The sequence below is a fragment of the Lepidochelys olivacea genome, assembly GCF_965140295.1.
Source record: "Lepidochelys olivacea isolate rLepOli2 genome assembly, chromosome: 3".
Classification (NCBI taxonomy): domain Eukaryota; kingdom Metazoa; phylum Chordata; order Testudines; family Cheloniidae; genus Lepidochelys; species Lepidochelys olivacea.
This window is the reverse complement of record NC_140413.1, coordinates 113494209-113516046: the sequence shown is the minus strand read 5'-3', so window position 1 is coordinate 113516046 and position 21838 is coordinate 113494209. Positions and strand designations below refer to the sequence as shown.

At 42.9% G+C, this 21838-nt stretch overlaps 1 protein-coding gene across 4 annotated transcripts in view; it reads right to left on the bottom strand.

Annotated features, from left to right (window-relative positions):
• SASH1 (SAM and SH3 domain containing 1) overlaps positions 1-21838 on the bottom strand; it is an 868162-nt gene that overhangs the window by 12901 nt on the left and 833423 nt on the right. For all 4 annotated transcript variants that reach the window (XM_084625147.1, XM_084625149.1, XM_084625148.1 and 1 more), the window contains exons 11-17: positions 17908-17982; positions 14943-15086; positions 10914-11049; positions 10541-10710; positions 8500-8709; positions 6195-6345; positions 4594-4707 (exon numbers count right to left, since the gene is read on the bottom strand). In XM_084625147.1, coding sequence (XP_084481273.1) covers positions 4594-4707; positions 6195-6345; positions 8500-8709; positions 10541-10710; positions 10914-11049; positions 14943-15086; positions 17908-17982 — 1000 coding nt within the window. The remainder of the gene's footprint in view (positions 1-4593; positions 4708-6194; positions 6346-8499; positions 8710-10540; positions 10711-10913; positions 11050-14942; positions 15087-17907; positions 17983-21838) is intronic.

The following is a 21838-nucleotide window of genomic DNA, read 5'->3' as shown; positions in this document are numbered from 1 at the left end:
ACCTAGAGTCAGTGGTATTACCCAACTAATTACTACCTAAAGGCAGGCTACAGTCAGAGATTTTAGAATTTAATTTCATTCAGATTTAAAGTGCACTACTTTTAGGGGATGGACGATTCCTTTCAATACAACTTGCATTCTGAGCATTCTGGAAGATACTAAGACTTGGCTTCTGAATAATGCAGTGATTGCTTTGGATCTGAATCCTAATACATTTCATGTGCCTGTTTCATGGCAGGACACCATGTCTCCAAAACTCCACATGTGCAAAGAAAGAACTCATTTAATCTAAGAGGGAAATTTGTTTCTTACATTCTCTTGCCTGCTTCTCTCTCTGGCAACTTACAAAACGTGGCATCACTTCAGGAAGTTGCAACATTTCAGGAGAAAGGCAGGAAACATCCCTCCAAAACAGGACTTATTTAAATATTACCTCACAAGGGGTATGCCATCGGTTTCTGAAAGTATCTTAAAATATGTATGAGAGATTGTGTGACAGAAAATGTTGTACTCTTTCAGTGTCCGTACCTCCATGGCAGCATGTTAGAATCTAGCCTTTCAGCCAGGGGTGGGGAAAGGAATGTGTTTTTCTGTTTAGTTTTTTATCTGCCTGTACATTTACAGCTCCAACTGTAATTCATTTTACTGTCTAGGCTTGCTGTGAAGTTTACACATCAAAACCCATGCAACTTCTTTTGGTTCTGAAGTATTGTCTAGCCAGTTAATTGTTTTTACTACTAGAGCACAACCAAGTCCCTGCACCCTCGTTCAAAGAAAAGTGGTACATGATTATTGCACAAAGTTAGTCCTTGCAGGTGCAGATGTGTTAAAGGGTATTTATTAACTTCACTTTGTTAGCAGTTAGGAAGAATACACTGGGGAGCATGACTGTGCAAAACAAGGCATTTGAGAATGGAGGAGGAAAAACGAGAGGCAGAATGGAAAGGAAAACATGAAAAAGAACAAGTTTCAAATGTACGTAGCAGCAGATTCTTTAGTCAACGGTAGCCTCCATTCTGGTAGCTGTTCTGCACGGGCAGACTCTAGTACTCCTGCAGAACAATTTGCAGGAGATGGACTCAGTTGCTACCAGGAATAAAACCAGTTCTAGAAGGAGTTTTGTCCATGAATAAAATAACCCAACCCAAAACTATTCGATGAATTAATTAATAAAATGGCACTCAGCTTCAAAATTGTTTTAAGAGATATCCCCAAATGGTGCACTTCTCTGAGAAAGGTAGTATCAGAGTCATTACTTGGATGGAAGACAATGGGCTAGACTGTGATCTGTTACAATGGGGTAAATCAGGAGGAACTCCAATAGAGCTATTATATTCCTCCTAATTTACACCAGCTTTTCAGAATCTATCCCAACATTTGCCAGTATTGTTGGATTTTTAAAGCTCAAAGTGAATGTGTAGCCAGGGATTTCTAAATTGACCATTTTTAGGGTCAATATTGTTAGTATTAATTCATTCTTATGAGTCTTGTTGTTATTAAGCTGCCTGACACCTTTCAGCATCCTGTTCAGTGCTATCGATTGACAGCATCATCTCTGCACTGTTGGGCTAAACGTGTTCAGAAAGATTTCGGTATTTGGGAAAACTGCAGTGAGTGATACAAGTAGTCTTTAGATGTTGCCCTTTCTCCAGCTGTATGGTAGAGTCTGGAAGCTTTATGTATGTTTCCATTTTAGGAGACTAATCTGAGACTGTAAACTCAGGCTATACGACTACTTTACACAGGCCAATTCCCCTTCTAGATTGTGGTTCAGTATTTCCTGTTTGGGACAGCAATGCCCAGGCTCCTTGTGCTACTTCCTGGAATTAGAACATAAATGAGTCTGACTCTATATCTTCTTTCTCAAAAAGAAGTGCTCAGAAAGCTGTATGTACCAGGAAGAATGTCACAGGGCAGATGTGCAATGGTATCTGGGAAAAAAAATTGGGGGGGGGAGAGGAAGAGGGGGCTACAGCAGCAGATTTTCAACCCTTCTCCAATCTTTACTTTGAGGAAAATCACCCTGCAGAGCCAAGTACTCAAAACGACACAGAACAGGGTGAGTTAAGGATGGCCTGTGTGCCCTAACTCCAGATGTCATTAACTTAACTTTGGCTTTGTTTTCTGTGGTTACATTTCCTTGGGTTTTTACAGTTTTACTGACACAACAAAGATGTGATGGTTGGCACGACAAACAGTCATGGCTTCTTTTCTCGTCATTGACAGTGTCAACTGGTATAAATACAGAATTAAACAAAGTGACATGGCTACCTGCCTTGTCATTTCTTCTTGTGTTTACTGAGAGAGGAAGGATGATCCAGTGGTTAGGTGCTAGCCTGGGATTTAGGAGATCTGGGTTTAAGTCCCTGCTTCACCACATTCTTCCTGTGTGACCAAAGGCAAGCCACTTAATATCGCTGTGGCTCAGATCCCCATTTTACAGATGGGGGAAAACAGTACTTCTCTACTTCACAGAGGTGCTATAAAGATAAATACATTAAAATGTGTGAGGTGCTCAGATGCTTGTCTCATGGAGGCCTGCCATACAAGTACCTAAAATAGACAAACAATTCAGCACCTACAGATATAGTATGTAGCAAACTGCGTTCAAGTTGTAATAGATTCTCTGAAAATTTGGAATTGACGCCAGGAGAATTGATATCTACGCATAACAGGCCTCTGTACTTGTCATTAGAAAAAATAACCATCCCTCATCTGAGAACCTGCTTCCTTCTCAGAATGCATTTCCCCTCGCTGTGAGAAAAGCAGATGATTGTCTGGTTGTTCATTATGTGCTTGTACTAGGCTGCTGGTTATCCTCACTTCAACAGAAAAGGGCCAACTGAAGAATGTATTTTGGAAACAAGAAGCATATAAACAATGATGGTCGGTGGACTTTGCAAAGAAGGTGGGACACTCTTCAGACCAACCAGCTTTGACAGAATCCTTTCACCACAAGGAGAATGATCCAGTATAAATCTTACACCCGAAACAGTTTCTCAAAGCAAGCACTGAATGCACTAGTATGTAGAAATGGTATAAAAATGCAGCAAGCCAAAGCTGAACAGCAATACAAAGCATTAGTGATCTCAGTTCTGGAAAGCTTAGATAGAAATATTAGTTTAAACATAAAAGCAAGCATTCTGAAAGCAGGCAGGCAATGACAATTGCTTTGCAAAGATTTTATTAAACTAAAGAAAACGTACAGGCAGCAATTTAACCTTAATGCTAAAGCCTTCATTAGGAGACCTCTTGTGAATATAAGGGAAAGAAAATCAAATATAGGCTATGTAATTTTTTTATATTTTTTTATAAACGTATGTAAAGTAATAAGAATTTTTTTCTCTCTTTAGCACAGTAGACAGATTTCAGTCACATTTGAAATACAGTCATCAAAAGCACCAACCTCTGCAAGGGAATTAAACCACAGAGGTCGAGCTGCTTTGGTCAAGTGACAACAACACTGTAGTGCAGGAGGCTCAAGTTCTGGAGACAATTCTGATCTCTTGCTCTCTGAGGCCTGTGGGGTTTAGTGCATTACGGAGTTGATGCACTTCGGTTCCTAGCATATGGTGATTTGTGTTCCCTAAGTGAGGATCTTCAACTGGCACATTAATAGAGGAGGCACTGACTCAGGAGAAGACCTTCTACCCACCCTCACAGCTGGAAGAAGGAGCTGCAGCCACAGCTACCTAAAAGGGGGAACAGAATCTTTTTCAACTGCATTCTTGGATTCACATTTGCACCGGCCATTGGTGATAAAGCCTGGCAGATGGAGGCAGAACCAGAACTCAGGTGTCTGGAGTGACATCACCAAACTCAATTGATCAAAAGCAATTTAACTGATTACTGAATAAAAAGATGTAAAATTGTTAACAACCCTCTTTCATACAGCTGTTTGTCTTCTTCTACACATGGGACTGTAGCCTCTACTGAGATCTCCCTTGCCATTCAGACACCATCTCCCAGCGTCACAAGCCAGGACAATAGTACATAGTAGGTGGTTCTTGCTCTCCCATCTTGCCAACATTTGGATTCAATTGTCTTGCTGAGGTTCATGCAAATGCTTTAACATCTCAACAACAGGCCCCTTTGATGGCAGGAGGATGCAACATGCATCTCGAGCAAACACACAAAACCACTGCCCAAAATAGAGAACATTCATTTCCAAAGGTTGTTTTTTCGTTAAGGCTGTGAACAACTCCTCCAAAGCTCCAAAGAGAAGTGAAGAGAGTTCCCCTTTGCCAGTACTCCCTTAGCAATAACTATGAATATGAGAACCAGTCTCAAGACTACAACAGGAGATGGAGCAGGAGGAAGATGGGGGTGGAGGCCTGGTTTTCTCAGAACACAATCTCCAGATCATCTGCTTTTCTTTTGTAATCCTATGTCCTCTGTCAGTGCTAGAAAGCAGCAACACCAACAATAACAAAAAGCAATGGCTCAGGAAAAGAGAGAGAGCAAGGATGAGGGAGTGAGAAAGCCAAGTATGAAGCAGCTCCACTTTTAGCTGGAGCATGGAAGCAGAAAGGATGCAAAAGTCGTCTGCACACACAGGCTGGGCATGTCAGTGATTCTCTTTGCTCTCATTACCATTCTCCAGATTTTCACTGCTTTCATAGCAGCCAGAATCCCGGGGGGAGCATCTGCTCAGTCCCTGGCCTTCTATGAGAAGTTTCTCCTGAGACCCCGACTGGTCACTGTTACCTGGAGGAGGTGAGAGTGCACAATGAAAAAAACGCCATTACACAGGGAATCTGGTGCAGGTTCTTGGGCTAAACACTTCCTCTCCTCCCCAAACACTTGCTAGTACCCACTGCGTCAGCCCAGACATCTGAGCATTAGGAGGGGATAAGGCTCTGTGGAAAGTAATCACAATGGGGAATAATGCCATTGGAAGACAAGATACGGTACAATACCCTCATTTTAAAAAGTGTGAGAACAGTGACGTGAACAACAGAAAGTGCAGCAGGGACTTGTTTAAATGGGATAGTGTCAAAAGGCTTTGACCAAATTACTGACCTATCCTGAAGATGGAAGCCAGGGGAAGAATCAGATGGAATTACTAGTAATTCTTCCCCATGACGGGGCAGAGAGTGAGTGGGAAACTAATGGTAAGAATTCCTTCCTTCCTTCCTGGCTGGCTCTGTGACTATCCCCAGCACTCCCAGGAAGGGGAATCAAGCTGTGTGCTGGATTCCAGGACTTGGCCCTTAGAGTTTGGTCAAACTGTTTTGTACAGAAACTAAATTCAGGACTGGAGAAATCAAACCACCAATTGCCTGATGCACAGCTGCCGTTGATGTTGTGTTATGTTATGTTCTTCAACAAAAGCCAGAAACTGCTAGTCTGATGCCTATTCTCAGATCATGAAAAAAAGTAATTATGGAGCAGAGCCAGGAGCTGTGCTCACACAGGCTCCAACTGTCTCTTTCCCACTCCACTTTTTGTCCACCCCCATCACATGCAAGAGGAATTCATTCTCTCCAACCCCCTTCCAAATAATGCCTTACATTTTTAAGCCAAAGTGGAAGGTCACTATAAAAACTTTTACTGCAAAAAAAAAAAAAAAAGTGAACATATTAAATCAATCTTGTAAACAATGAGGTAAAAATCATATTAAGTGACCAAAAATGCCCCAAATCAGAGGGGAAAAAAGCCTAAAGTTTGTAACTTGAATTTATTCCTGGGGAATGACAGAAAAGTTAAGGCTAGCTCTGTGGAGAATGTATAGTGTAGGCTACTTGCAAACAGTACAAGGAGAGGTCAGAGGAGAAGGGAGAAATGGCACTGTTTGTGAAAGCGTAAACCGACAGCAGAAATCTCTTAGCAACAGTACTGGACCCACTGGCTGTGTTAGCAACACTTGATTTCCAGATGAATGAGCCCCATATTGTTCTCTGACTAGAACCCTGACTATTCAAGCTTAGCTGATGTATATTTTCCTCTTAAAAGTTACACACACACTCACAGGACAGCAGATTTTACAGGAAAATAAATAACTGTGGTGGAGTGAAATGCAAATGTAAAACAATCTGCAATTCCCTAGAAGCCTAGTTATTTAACATAGGCACCACAGAAATGCCTAGACTACATAAGACAATATCAACAGACTCCCTCAACTAGTTTCCTCTCCCAGAAGTGGTCAAAAGAGCCCTCAGCAGGGCACTGGGAAAAAGCCAAAACCCACATACTATCATATTCCTGTAAAAGCTCCACAGCCGTGAGGAGAACAGCTCTGTGCTCCGGGTCTCGGATATTCAGCTCATCCAAGTCTTCCTCCTCCAGCAGTCTGAAAGTGTCCAGATCTTCATAACCATTGAACAGAAAAGTGGGCATGTGCTCCTGTGTGGGGGAAACAGGAAACTAGTGAGCCGTACAACGAGACAAGAGATCTACCACCTGAAAACAAAGGAAAGTTCAACCAATCCGTGCCTATCTAGGCAGTTTCTTCTTCAGCTTGATCTTCCTAACAGATTGTTACTTATTACTAGGGATCAACTGAAATACAAAAAAAAACAACAAAACAAACAACAACCCCCCCCCCCATATTTACTGTAAATGCAGGGCCTTTGTTACGCAGGGCATAGGAGGGGCATAACAATATACATCCACAGACTATACCAGTTCCTCTTTCTTTCAGAGGGATACATTGTTTAGAAGCCTTAGTTTGTACTAACAAGTTCTGTTTTGTTATACCAGGTTTCTTGAACTGCTGTAAATTCACAGTGTCAATTACAATACCCTCAATATGCCATGGCATGCACCTATTATGGCCGATTCTTTCTGCAACAATATTCTCAATGGGTAATATTTTCAAAAGTGCTTAAGTCCCATTTTCAAAAGTGAATTAGGCACAGCCTGTTAATGATATGTCTACACTGCAATTAAAGAACGCTGGCTGGTCCGTGCCAGCTGACGCGGACTTGGGCTGTTTGATTGTGGTGCAGACAGTCAGGCTTGGGAAGGAGCCTGGGCTCTAAGACCCTGCGAGGTGGGAGTGTCCCAGAGGTTGGCCGAATGTCTGCATCACAATCAAACAGACCCTTCGGCTGAGCCCCGTGAGCCCGAGTCGGGTGGCACAGACCAGCCATAAGGTTTTAATTGCAGTGGAGAAGTACCCGAAGTGCCCCAGTCATGCTTGAAAATGGGACTTAGGTGATTTTGATCCCCCCCGTTTCTTTTTCTTGAACTGCTAACATTTTGAGACCAGACTTTTTAAATTGGGCTTAATTTATTGAGCTAAGAGAAAATATAACGGACACGCTTGTTGCATAAGGAAAGAAGAGGTTACACCGCACTTTTGCATTTTGCACAGCAATACATCACTGTCATGGTGCTTTCACTGGCTTTCAGCGTGCAGTTGCATAGCTTCATACATTCAGTGAAGTGAAACGGTTGCACAGACATAAGCCTTGGAAGGGATTTACACATGGGCTTTTTTTTTTTTTTTAAACTGCTTTAAATTCAGGCTTTTAAAAGAATTAAAAGTTCATTTTTTTCAAGAGTGCTTTTGTAACACATACACCTCCTGGGTGTGCTGTTCTGTCCCATCTCGTGGCACCGAGACCCCTTACAGAGAGTTAAATGAGTCTGCTCTACAGCCTTAGCTAAGAGCCAGTTGGCTTTTCGTTCATGCAGTAGAGGCTCATGCAGCTCCAGGGGCCCCAGGTTTGATCTCGCCCGCCAAAGACCGGGGTCTGTCACCGTTACACTTTAAATGAAGCATTCCAATACTAGGAGACATCACTGAAGCTATACGCATCTGTGTTTGAATTTCATTCCCTCTGTTCTGCAGATCCCTTAACTATGAATTAACAGAACAACCTATTTTGGCAATGTAAGAAGAAAAGAAAAAAATAAAACAGAGGGAATTTTTCACTACTGCACCACAAATGCAAACAACCATGTCATAAAGAAATTATAGGACCGCCGAGTACATAAATAGTGTCCTAACCGTTGGCACAACCACCTTCCTAACCCTTCAGTGCCACACCTGCTGTTGGATTTAGAAGCCAATCTCCTCAAACAGCCTGCTCTGCAGGTGCACAACATGTCACATCTTTTCAGTAACAGCGTAATCGGAAGAACAAACTACAGGCACAGCAGCTTATCTCCAACCTGGCTGACCTTGAGCTTCCTGGAACAGGGACGATCAACTCCCTTATTAAAAGAAACAGTAACCTAATGTCCTTTGGATCTATGCTAGGTTTTCTGTTGTTGTACTCCATCTCACTGCCAATCTGTGGAATGTATTAGGATCCTGGCATGTAGGTAACTGACCCCTTCGGCAGTCCATTACACTGGACGTTACTTGTTCTATGCATCAGCTACATCCCCTCTGTAAATTAAGAGCCAATTCTGCTTCCATTACATAAATGGTGAACGTTCCAATGGGTGCAGGATTAGGACCTTACTGTGTAGCCCCTAAAAACTTACTTAACAGCACGCACCCCCCTTCCCATAGGGAAACTGTATCAAGAGAGAATGAGAACTAACCTTTAAATTGATACGATCAAGGAGATCCTCGACAGACTTGGGCTGAGGTGGTCTTCCTTTCCGTCGTCTCCTTGTGGGCCGCTTTGGCTTCTCTTCCTCCTCATTTAACACGTCCACATAGATAAATTTGAAAGTGCCCACTTTGTTGTTCAACAGGCCCATCCAAGTGCCCATGGGAGGTTTGCTGATTATATCAATGATATCACCTTTCTGAAGGCACAACAAGAAAGAATGGGACAGTTAGGCACATAATTCCTATCAATATTCAGGCAAACTCACTATCCTCACTCTGTTTTTCCACTTACACAGAACCTGAAGACCTCAGGGGAATTTGCAAACATGACTCAATCACATACGCTTGTGAGGTGTGTCTTGTCACACCCATTTTACAGATGGGGAAAGAGGCAAACAGAGACTAAGGTCCACATTAAAAAAGCTGCAGTGACGCTGCTGTAGTGCTTCAGTGTAGACACTAACTATAGCGATGGAAGGGGTTTTTCCATCGACCATCCATCCATCGATGGATGGACCATCCATCCATCGATGGAAGGGTTTTTTCCACCCCGGAGTTAATCCACTTCCTTGAGATGCAGTAGTTAGGTCAACAGAAGAATTTTTCCATCGACCTAGTGTTGTCTACACCAAGGGTTAGGCCAGTATAGCTACATCTCTCAGGCGTGGGGATTATGCCGATGTAAGTTTTCAGTGTAGACCAAGATCATACAGCAAGATCAGTGTAGACCAAGATCATTCAGCAAGCTAGTCACAGATCCTGGAATAGATCCCAGGAGTTCACACTTACACCAGTAGTTCTCAGTTATCTATGGATTGTTGCTCATGCTCTCCACTGTCTTGCTTTTGAACATGGTCAGGCAGCAGAGAGCATCTTCCTTGTGAATGTACTGCAGTGTCTGTGTTTCAGGACCCAGAGTCAAGCCAGTGATATGAAGTTTAAACCACTTTATTAGTTACATGACAAGATGGCTCCTACAGACTCTGAGCACACAGACCCTGGGTGTGACTGCATCATGTGAGTGACCTCTTATAATGGGAGGCCCTCTGGTGATTATTCCTGGCTAATTCTAAAGAGACAGTACCACAAGATACTACTCCTACTCTGTGTCTATCAGCAGTTGCTGTTTCAGCTCTAAAAAAGGAGTACTTGTGGCACTTTAGAGACTAACCAATTTATTTGAGCATAAACTTTCGTGAGCTACAGCTCACTTCATCAGACGCATCCGATGAAGTGAGCTGTAGCTCACAAAAGCTTATGCTCAAATAAATTGGTTAGTCTCTAAGGTGCCACTAGTACTCCTTTTCTTTTTGCGGATACAGACTAACACGGCTGCTACTCTGAAACCTGTTTCAGCTCTGTGGCACTGTTTGTAGCTAGTGCAAATTATAATAGACTCAATTCTAGTTCGGTGCAGGTGGACTAGCTCTGGCAGTGTAGGTGGCCACCTAGACTCAGGGCACCCAGTGTGGGAAGTGTGCAAAAGTGAACTTTATACTATCTTTGCAGCCCTTTCCCCACAAGGCTTGTCCTTGACAGCAACCAAGAATCTGGCTCAGAATATTTATTTGATCAGGAATTAACAACTCTGGCCTGTTTCAGCTGAGTTCTTCTGCTTGCCTGTTGCTAGAAAAACTCTCTCTGAAAATTGATTTTTCAAATCCGTGCAGAGTGGAAGTAAATTTACAGCATATATTTTCAGTTCCACAGTAGTTAACTCCCCCACTCCCTTCACACATACCCCTCTACTCCCTTCTCTGCCTGCCCCTTTGGAATTTTAAAGCAGGTTTGCTTGGATTTAGGAAAATACTAAGAACTACTCACCTATATTTTATCACCCAAACAACTCCTAAGAGCACATTGCAATACCAGAAAGAGACAGGTAACGGGAATGCAGGGAGCACAGCCTCAGCTAAATAAGGGACTAAGTACTGTGTTAGCCTTCCTCAGACTAAGCTCTTACTGACTTTTCAGTGGGAGTTTTCCCTGAGTAGCATATGTCATTTGATCCAAGAAGAAAACTGGTACCTTAAGTTTCAGGGAGTCAGTATCATAAGGGCTGGGTGTAAAATCAGTGTGAACCCTGGCTCGTCCACAAAAAGGTCCCCTATAGGGAGGCTCTTCATCATCACCATCTTCAGACTTGACACTCTCCCGGTTGCTGGCTGAGGAATCTGTCGTGCTCACTGTCTGACCACCTGTGTGGGGAACCAGAGTAACAGCTTAAAAAAAATATATATATGCTTGTTAGAAGGGCTCATCAACACCAATTCATTTCTGCCACTGTCAGAGATGAGATGCAAACACGAAAATGCTCATAAGAACTTCATTTTATTTACTGTGGAAATCTATGTGCCCTGCAGCAACAACAACAAAATGATGCGATTATAATTGAACTTACTCATTGAGCTCTGACCACTTAAGGAGCTCCTCAGGCTTTCTACTGAACCACCAGCTTTCAGTTTGGGCTTATCCAGAGAATCAGTCTCTGGCTGTGGTGACTGCGGAGAACCTGGCATTACATCAGGGCTGGAGTCCTGAAAGAGATTTGAACCCATTTCAGATTGGCAGATTCCCATGGAAGATGGCAGGGACTGCTTGCATGTATCTTAAGAGAAAACTTAGTACATATTCTACTACATGTTACCAGCAAGGACAGAAGTCATTAGGATTTATTTATTGTCGGCATTATGGTAAAGTCTAGGGGACCCAACAGAAGTTGGGGCCCCACAGTGCTAGGCTCTGTATAAACACATAATAGGAGACAGTCCCTGCCCCAGGCAGCTTACAATCTAAACAGACAAGACAAAAACAGATGAAAGAAAGGGGGCATTATCCCCATTTTATAGATGGGGAAACAGAAGTTAAGTAACTTGCCCAAGGTCACAAAGTCTGTGGCAGAGCTGGGAATGGAAACTCCTGAATCCCAGTCCAGTGCCTTAATCACAAAACCATCCTTCCTCCCCAGGTTCATTCGTTTGCTCTCCCTCTCTGATGTATTACAATTTAGGCAACCATTTTGTATAGTATTTTTAAAATCCCAAACTAAACATTTTGCTTGATGCATTGTTAGATGTTTAAAACCCAGCAGAGTTTTTTTCCTTCACACAAAACTCCCAGTTTAGAGACAAAAGATTAAGACACTAAATATTTTTAGTGAGAACATTTGCTATAGGCTTTTAACTGCTTGTCAACTTTCCCAATCAGGCATTTGCATAATATAAGCAAAAATAAATAGCGTCCATGTAAGTCAAAACAGAAATGACCAGATGGGTGAGGTAATATCGGGTCCTGAAGAAGAGCTCTATGGAGCTTGATAGCTTGTCTCTTTCACCAATGGAAGTTGGTCCAGTAAAAGGTATTACCTCACCCACCTTGTCTTGCTAATATTCTGGGACCAACACAGACAACACTGCAAACAAATGCAGAAATGGAAATTTTAAACTTCTTGCCACAAATTACTGTCATTTTTTGTTTGTGTATGTGAAGAGAAAAACAATTAACTGGAAAATGCAACCCAGACACAAAGAAATTATAAACAAAAGCAAGGATGCTTAGACACATATATGAGGAGGCAATTTCTGTGTTCATTCCTTCATGCATTATAGACAATCCAAATGCATATTATCCATATTGAAATTGTGACAGCCTATCGGAAGAATGGCTCAAGCAATCATTTCCATTTCTGGTAGCTATTTGCAGGCAGAGCAGCATTTGCATGTTTTTGAACACATGCTGGCAGCAAAGAGGCACTTAGTTTGAGAAATGATGCCACAAAGATAGATGGTACAGCATTTAAAAAACAAAACAAAACCCAACCCTGCTGATATACAGAATAGTTGGCATTTTCACAGACGTGTGGTCATGAAACCATCTGAATGAAACCTATTATTTACATACTGCAGAATCATCAGGAAATATCTCCCCAGCATATGACTCTACAGGTCAAGCGAATCGCCAGAGAAAGCAGAAGAGCAGAAGCAGATCACTAACCCAATGTGCACACAGTTTTTCAGATTTATCTCATTCCTAAGTAGAATATCCAAAGGGTGGTTTGGCCCAAACATCTTATCTTTAAAGTTCCATAATACAGGAGGAAACATGACCTTTGTTGCAGCTTATTATTTCTTAATTGAACTGCCCATTTGAAATGAACAATTAAAAAAAAGTATCACCCGCGTAGATCCAACGTGGCTGCATACATACTTAGGAAGGGGATTCCATACTGCATACATACTTAGGAAGTGTGAGCAACACTGCACATGATTGAGGATGACACCACATGCTGCGTTTTTAAAAATGTACTGATAGAACAATTCCGTTTGTCATTATTTGGAATAGGATTTAGTTATTTTTAAAAATATATTAATAATTATTATTAACAACATTTGTACGATGGTAGTGCCTCAAGGCCTCATCCAGATTGGGCCCAGTAGTGCTGGGCACTGTTCTAATGTAACTCACTGGTGAGTGTGCATTCCAAGGCCACCTTCCTCTCTGCGATTCGCAAAGGGTATGAGTTGGTACAGTCCCAGCTAAACAGCCGTGTCTCTTTAGCTCAAGCTGTAACAGCTTATGCTTTTAGCTCTGGAGGTTACCTGGTGTGTTAGCCAAGACTTCGGCTGCCACATGAACAGAACAAACAACAAACCCTGCCCCAAAGAGTTTACAATCAAAAACGAAAGTTCCGGACAAGCAGCATGGGCTTGAGCAAGGCAGCCCAGTGTGTGTGAAGTGATGGACAATAATCATTACAGGGATGACCAGTGAAGTAACTTTGTTCAGCAGCTTTGGTTCTACAGTTCCACCTGCCACCCTAAACCTTACCACTGCTTTCTTCTGGGGCACGTGTGGCCTAACACTCATCCCTTCTCTTTAATAACATCAGGTAGCCCATTCTCAGGGAGTTCAAAAGGCACAAGGTGGGAAGACTGCAAGGCAGAGCTATTTCCTTCTAAAGTAAACCCATTCTCTAGTTCATTGGGATGACACACACAGCAACATGCTCTTCTCCAGCCTATAAAGCACAAGGGAGAGAGAGGGGGAAAAACCCACCCCAAATCTCCCATTCTTGATGCTCCTTTCTAATAAGTTTTCAAGAAAAATTATTACAAAATTGTTTTGGCTAGCTGCTAAAGTCCTCTCCAAAGACCGCAAGAATTAAATGAGAGTTATAGTTGGTCACACTAGTCTGGTGCTGCAGGTCCACATTTATCAGGGCAGTTAAAATTATGACTTGATAGCTATCACTTGCATTAGCCTGGGATCAGTCTGCTTCAGTGAAGAGAAATATGGATCACTTCATTTGGGAGCAAAAATCCACAATGCTCATTATTAATTTGAACCGTAATTGCACCTACAGGTCCCAGCCCCACTGTACTAGGTATTGCTCAAACATATACCAAAGAGAAGGTTCCTGCCCTGAGGAGTTGATAGTTCGAACCGGATCTTCAACATCAGAGCGGAGTACTGTTCAGCAAATGACAAGAGAGAAAAATAACGCCTGGAAGTATGTAGCCAAGCTGTCCCAAGAGGTATCACCAGAGGACTGCTGATAAATTATCACTATGATGGTATATTTGTTCCTGTCCACCAATAGCATGCTCCAGCTTTCTAACACTGCAAGGATATGCTAATTGGCTGCTGATTATTAAATGGCCACTAGAGGGTAATATTTATTAGAGAAAATGTTGCTTTCCCAGCTGTTTTGTAAGCAATTACTTACACATTACAGGTGGAAAGACTGATTTATCTTTTTTTAGTTCATTAGACGCTTTGACAATCCACCAAACCAAAGAAGATGAAGTCTGCCAAAAGGGATTTTCTCGGAGAGAGATTTACTTTGGCCAGAGTAAATTCAAAGCACAGCTTTACAACTGCATACGCTGATGGCTGCTTTTAAGAATGAACTGTACAAATCTGTGATGAAGCAATGGTAGAAACAGATACAAGGTGTATCTATTTTCACAGGCTGCTGCGGGGGGAGCGGTAGGTTAGCTCTGCTTACGAGAGGGGAGTTGTATGTGTTGGGTTTTATAGGGAGTTCAGTTAGGGTGTCAGCTGTATTTTAATTTTAGTTTTTTGAACTGGTACAAGGAGCCAGGGCTCTTTTTATCACTGAAGAAATCCAAAGAAATAATAAATAAAATGATAGAGGTGGAACGACAACACGTCAGTCATCTCCCTCTACTGAACAGTCACCTCGAAGGAGATCTGAGACTGAATGGTCATGATTAGGTTTCTATAAAAGACATTTCTATAAAAGTGAGAGGTTTAAGAAAAACACAGGACTTGCCATACCACATTAAGTCGCACAGAAAAATTTCTTCCTGACCTCACTGGACCTTTGGGAGATACCTTGAAGCATGTGGATCAATAGCCCCTATAGTTTTTATCCTAGCAAGTATAGTCCATTGTGAGCATTACATACCTGCTCTGACAGAGAGCTGCTATATTTTTTAGACATCCTTTTCTTCATGGTTTCTTTTACAGACTTCACCTTTTTGCCAAGAGATATACGGGAGGCAGAGGGTGATTTGATCACTTCTTTATAAATGAAGTCTCCTTCTTTGCCCTGCAAAATAAAATAGGGGGTTATGTCTATAAAATAAAATACAAGAGCAAATTCTTGCCACGCTGCCTGCCTGTTATATCTCACTCCAGCGCTCAGTGCAAAAAGGTATCCGGGGGTGACACGAAGGTAGCACAGTGTTTGGTTCACTGCTCTCAGCTTCAGCATGGAATCCTCTTTTTTGGCCTTGACAATAAACTCGGTGCATAAACCACTGTAGCATTCTCATCGACTCTTGCTGCTTCTCAGACCTGATTATAAGAACTGGTTTGCGGCCCTAGAGGTACTGCATGAAGTTATGTTGGGGATTCAGTAGAGGGCGTTCCTCCGCTTTGAGTTACCATTGAACATTCGAGCTGTTAGGCAACACTACCTTCTGATACAACATAAAATCGTAGTCCGATCTGTTGCTTGGTCAGTAAAGATCCCCTACCCTTTTTACACAAGAGTAGGCATTGCTAACCTTGTGATCCTTGCCAAATACTTGCTTGGATAACTGCATTCTGCCTGCCTGAATTCCCATTTTATTTTCAACTGGATAAGCTGCATTCTCTCTTCTAAACTGTTGTGTAGGTTTCCTATAGTTTAAACTAGTTGCTGCATCCACCACACGTGTTAAGTGGCTGCACTGATTGATTCTTACACAGACAGTTTACACAATCCGTAAAGCACAATATTTCTCCATATGGCTTCCAAAATACATATTATAATACAACTCAGAGAGGCACTCGTAGCACCTCCATAGCCAAGGCTGCACTGAGATTTGCACTGCGAAGAGGACAAAAACCCATTTCACACTTTAATGGTTGAATTTAATCTTCAATATGGTACAATAACCCTTCAGGAGGATAACTGAATTTTCCACAAGGATTATAATTTTGTTTTTAGAAAAAAGGTCATTATCATTACAAAAACCAAAGACAACATACATGCAAACCCCCAAACAAAGCTAGTCTAGATAAAAAACCCTCTCCCTCCCTCTTCTACAAATCATTGTGAAATCTGGCAGTCACCAACTCTACCTTCCTTTCTCTTTGCAAAGATAACCTAATTGCTAACTTTACTGCTTCTTTTCATCAAGTTAAAGATAACCTTTTGTCTTGTGAGTTCTGAAAAGACATTAAACTAATGCAGTTAGAGACTTTCAGCAAATCCACATGATCTGCATGCATTAGTCTCGTATACCATATCTTTCTCACTGCTGGTGGAAAGGGAAAGCATAACATCTAGATTTCATAGTTTCCCAGATCAAAAGGTAACCTGAACAAAACATCACAACTGGTTTAAAGATACTAGCTAAAAGATATACATCATGTGCTTATAAACCACATGTAAGGAAGAAAATCACTGAGTACAGATTTCTCTAGTCCCAAGGAAACTAATCCGTCCTCATTATCAGACATGTTGGCAATAGGTTGTTTTATTATTTAGATTTGATCTAAACTACTTGATATAAAAGAATTGGCAGAGACCAAGGCTAAAATAGTAAAAGTTGTTCTTGAAGGGGGAAAATGGTACAGTGAGCTGATCATTATTTATAATATAGTTCTTTTTGGTTGCAGACTTCACAACAGCAACTTTTGGATCAAAGTAATACATTTGAGAGTTTATTTTTTAATACCAAAAATAGCATTAAGAGGCTGGGGGGAGGACTGCCAACTTCAGAACAGGCACTTCTATAGTGACTTCCATCCAGATATCTCAAAGCCTTTCACAGATACCAATGAGTGAAGGCCTAAAACATTTTTGTATGCATTTTATAGATGAAGCACTGAACCCAGATTAAATAATTTGGGGGCCCTGTGACCATGAAAATTGGGCCCCCACCTCACGTGGACCCCAGAATGCCCCTCTTCCCTACCCCACTCAGACCCCTGAATGCCCCTTCCACCCCCCAAATGCCCCCACACCACATATACCCCAGCTCCACTTTTCATGACACCCATATCACACACATCCCACCTAACTGCGACCCCAACCCCTCAGCCCCATTTATAGCAGTCCCCACCATCTCCGTCCCCAACCTCACAACCCCTCCAACATTCCCAGCTTTCCCCCAGCCCTCACCCCACAGTCCACCAAGAACTCTCACCCAGCCTCTCACCCACTGCCCCAGGACCTTCCTGGTCATTCACAGATGCCCCTCCAGTGGAATGCTCTGCTTCCATCTCAGGCTAGGGTGGCTCCTCCCAATTCCAGCTACCCTGCGATTCTCAGGTTTGGTCCGGCCACCCCTCATGGAGGGTAGCTAGGCAAAATTGGAGGAAGTGGCATTGAGAACTGCCTCGCTGGGTCGCCGCACCACTCAGTTTTGTTTTGGTTTTTTTTCCAGTGGTTAGGGCTCCCTGCCCCCCGCCAAGATGGGGCCCTGTGCAAATGCACTGAAGGCACATTCGTTAATCCAGAGTGGTCATTGTCATCATCTTCTTCTTATGTTCTGGTCACAAATTAGATATTTTTCCATCTGTGGTGAAGCACAGATATCACTTGACTTGCCTGAGGTGATGCAGCAAGTCAATGACTTAGCTAGGAATAGAACAGAGATCTGACCCCTAGTCCTGTGCTGTAACCACCTGAGCATTCTCACATACAGTATATAAACAAACACACACACAGTATATGGTTGTCACAAAGCTGAGAAACCAGTGCAGTTGGTGGTTAAAAATAATAATTGTGCTCTCTGGGCTGCTTCCTTGGATCCCCAAACTGCTATTATAGAACTACACCGAAGACTACATTGAACTCCACCAAGAAGCATTTCATAGTACCACACATGAGGAGCCTCCTGCTATTTCAGACCCAGCCCTTCCTACGTCCTACTCACCATTTGGTCAGAGTTGTTGTTTCCAATGTGCAGGGAACGATTTGTCAAGTCAAATCCTCCAAAGCTACAGGTTCTCTGTGGAAAGGACCGGATTAGTACAGAAACAATCACATTACAAACAATTAACTCACTCAAGCATCTTCTCCCATTTGGAGAACATCACTGAAAACACAAATGTATGCAGAAGATGAAAATGGAAAAAAGGATGAGAAACTGAGAAAACTGTCCACTCATTTTATGTAGTAAGCCTTTCAATTTTCTGGCAACCTGATTCCAGCCTCCTCCCCTATACTAGTCCAAAGTAGTATCCCTATAGTCAGGGGCCCCAATCCTGTGAGGTGTTGAGTGAGCACCTCCTGGGAGTAGCTGAACACCTTCAACTTCCACTGAAATCAATGGATGAGCTAAGCACCTTGCATAATCAGGCCCTGGGGGTGGAGGGAGGGGGGAACATAACCCCAGTCCAGCTGTCAAAAAGGGATATGCCACCAGAGGTTTTATTCTTCCAAAGCAATGACTCCAGTTTAGGCATCTCTCACCCCTGCTTGGTGGTACAAAGCAGCTTTATCAGCCGCTGGGAAAGAAAGCAGGTCATATTTACAATGGCACGATTAGCCCAGTGGAGTGACTCACTCACTGCTCCTCAGACCTGGCCAAAAACTCTGATACTGTAGATAATAATCTTCCTGCCTAAAAGCATCAGCACTATGACACCGGTTCCCTCCCAAAAGCACAAAGTCACAGCGTGACCAATCACACTAAGTAAAGCTACACGTCCACAGCAAGAAACAACATGTTCAGCTCTGGCTGATGGACCTGTTCTAAAGCTCTTGTATCAGCTGGAAGAGGACTGGCCCCTTTGAACTCAGTGGGAATACAACTACTGCCTTTCAATACAAGAAGGTAAAACTGTTAAAACTTTTTCCCCCCTCAAAAATTGGAGCACAGTACTGTACTGCAGTGACCTTGCTCTGTTCCAATGACTGTGTTTAGATTCTTTTCACTGACAGTAACCACATGGGACATCCCAGGGAAATAAGGATGCAGCAATTAGTATTTATTTGTATCAATGGTAATATTCGGTAGCTGATTTACAGACAGGTAGTTCTCTGTTTTAAATGATCTCTTTATAGTTAGACAAAGCGATGGGGAAATGCCTGAAGAACATTGGTGTGCTTTTTTTACATCCTGATCCAACACATAATGAAGTCAATTGAGAGATTTCTAGTGACATCAATGGCATTAGATCAGGTTCTTAGTTCTTCAGATTTGCCTAACAAACATCCAGAAGCTGTTGAAAGGCTTGAAGGTAGGTAACACCTATCAGCTGACAGCTACTCAACGAAAAGCCTGGAGACTGTGATTTGCAGGAAGAAGACCCAAAAATTACAGTCCCCAATGGACAATTTGATTAATTGGTCCTATTAGAACAAACCTTTGTTCTACCTTATTCATTTCTAATCAGGTGGGGTGGGACAAAGCAGAACAACAAATATGGGGATGAAGAAAGTTGCATGACCTCGAACCTGTCAAAGTTGGCTATGGATAAAGCAGCGGGTGTCTCTTGAAAGCTATCAGCTTTCTCTCCCTGCACATTCAGTGGCACTTAAAGAAGCTGGCCACAGGAGCAGGGCAACAGGCTCAGACATAAGTCCAGAGGGCCAAGCCTTTGCTCCTCTGCTCCCATGGCACTCAGATGCAAGAACATGTGAGATCCAGCTTCATGGAACCACCTTCAATGAACACTCCTACTCCAAGCAGCCCACAGCCTTCTGCTGAGTTGGGAGGAGGAAGAGGGAACTGCAAACAAGAGAGCAACATCTAGAACACAGAAGAGAAAAACAAAGAGAAGAGAAAAGATGAGCAGAAAAAAAGGTGTGAGAGCAGAAAGACTATGGACAGGAAAAGAGATGACAGCAACTGTAATGAGGCATGGTGAGAAGCCACCTAGGGAGGGGTGTGTGTGCGCGTGCATGTGTTCACTGGGTTAAGGGCATCCCTCTGTCACAAGGGGGATATTAGCAGAAAAAGTTTGAGAACAAATGACTTAGTCACACTGGTCAAGGCGAGCTCACAACCTAGCTGTGAGAACGGTTTTATAAAAAGTCATACGCTAGCCACACCAGCAAACACCACCATTAAGATCTATGTTTCATACACAGCACTTTTTAACCCAGGGGTTGGTAAACTATGGCCCGAGGGCCGGATCTGGCCCATGAGCCATTTTAAGCCGGCCCGCAAGCTCCTGCGGGGGAGTGGGGTCTGGGACTTGCGCTGCTCCAGCGCTCCAGCTGGGGCGCCGGGTTGGGGGCTGCACCCCGTGGCTCAGCCCTGCTGCGGTGCTCCAGCCAGGGCACCGGGTCACCGCAGCATGGCCCCGCTCTGGGGCGCAGGGTCGGGGGCCACTCCACGTGTAGGAGCCGGAGAAGGGACATGCCACTGCTTCGGGAGCTGCTTGAGGTAAGCGTCGTTCAAAGCCTGCACACTTGAGCGTCTCCCCACACCCCAACCCTCTGCCCCAGCCCTGATCCCCCTCCCGCCCTCCGAACCCCTCGGTCCCAGCCCAGAGCATCCTCCTACACCCCAAACTCCTAATTGCCAACCCCACTCCAGAGCCCGCCTCCCCAACCAGAGCCCACCCCCAATTTTGTGAGCATTCATTGCCTGCCACACAATTTCTATATTCCCCGATGTGGCCCTCAGGCCAAAAACTTTGCCCTGCCTGTTTTATCCACATAACTGGGACCTTCTGTGCCAAGCAAATTCTAATTAATCCCACCTTGCTCAGATAACCTAACACTGAAGAGAGGACAGTGGAACAGAACTTAAGGAATTGTTCTCAGCCAATGGCTTTTAAAGCTAGCCAGAGTAGTTCTTGTAGCAATCTTCTCTGAGAAGAAAGTCCTTGTAAATCTTTACCTTGCCCTTTCATGTCACTTTGATCATTTCTGGTAATACTGTACCAAACAAAAAGTCTGTGGATGAAGAGAGGGATATTCAATGGAATGGTCATGCAATCAAAAAATCCCAACATATTAGGATACTGGGAGGAAAGAAAAACTGATGTGATTCAAAAATTTCAAGCATGCCCAGGTCACCGAAACAAATATAAATGACAAAAACAAATGGCAAGACTAGACTGTGACCACTTCCACTGAATACAAAGGCATTACAATTACCCTGAGGTTGCAGCAAGCGTTACAATTTTAGGAAGAAGGACTGGAGGTGCTTGAAGGTCATGAGACTCTTATCAGGTTTCTGCTGTTTTAAAAAGAAGTTTCTTTCAAGCTAATAGATTAGAAAGTCCAGTCCAAAAAAGAAAAGAAAAGAAGTGCTCTCCTTTTCTTCTCTAATTTTATCTTTGTGAACAAGCTAATGAGTTCCATAATGAGACTTCAAAAGTGAGACTACTCACATGTTTTTAAATGATTAAACAGCTTCCTCTTTGGGATGGCATCTGTATTTACAAGAAGAGAACATCAAAGGGCATTTCTAATGCATAACTGTGGTATTTTAGAAGACATGAAGAATTAGCGGAAACTAGCAGATCTTGTCAGTCTGCATATGCCCCACAAATATTCAACCTGCAGAGGGGTGTTTCAGGTACAATCAATTAAAATGTCATTACATAAAAGAATATTGTTCAAGAACACTATTTCTGGAAGTAACATGACACTACCAGTGATGAGTCAGCTAGTCCCAGCTATATTGGAATTGGAAAAGGTTCAGAAAAGGGCAACAAAAATGATTAGGGGTATAGAACGGCTTCTGTATGAGAAGAGATTAATAAGACTGGGGCTTTTCAGCTTTGAAAAGAGGCCACTGAGGGGGGATATGATAGAGGTCTATAAAATCATGAGTGGTGTAGAGAAAGTAAATAAGGAAGTGTTACTTACTCCTTCTCATAATACAAGAACAAGGGGCCACCAAA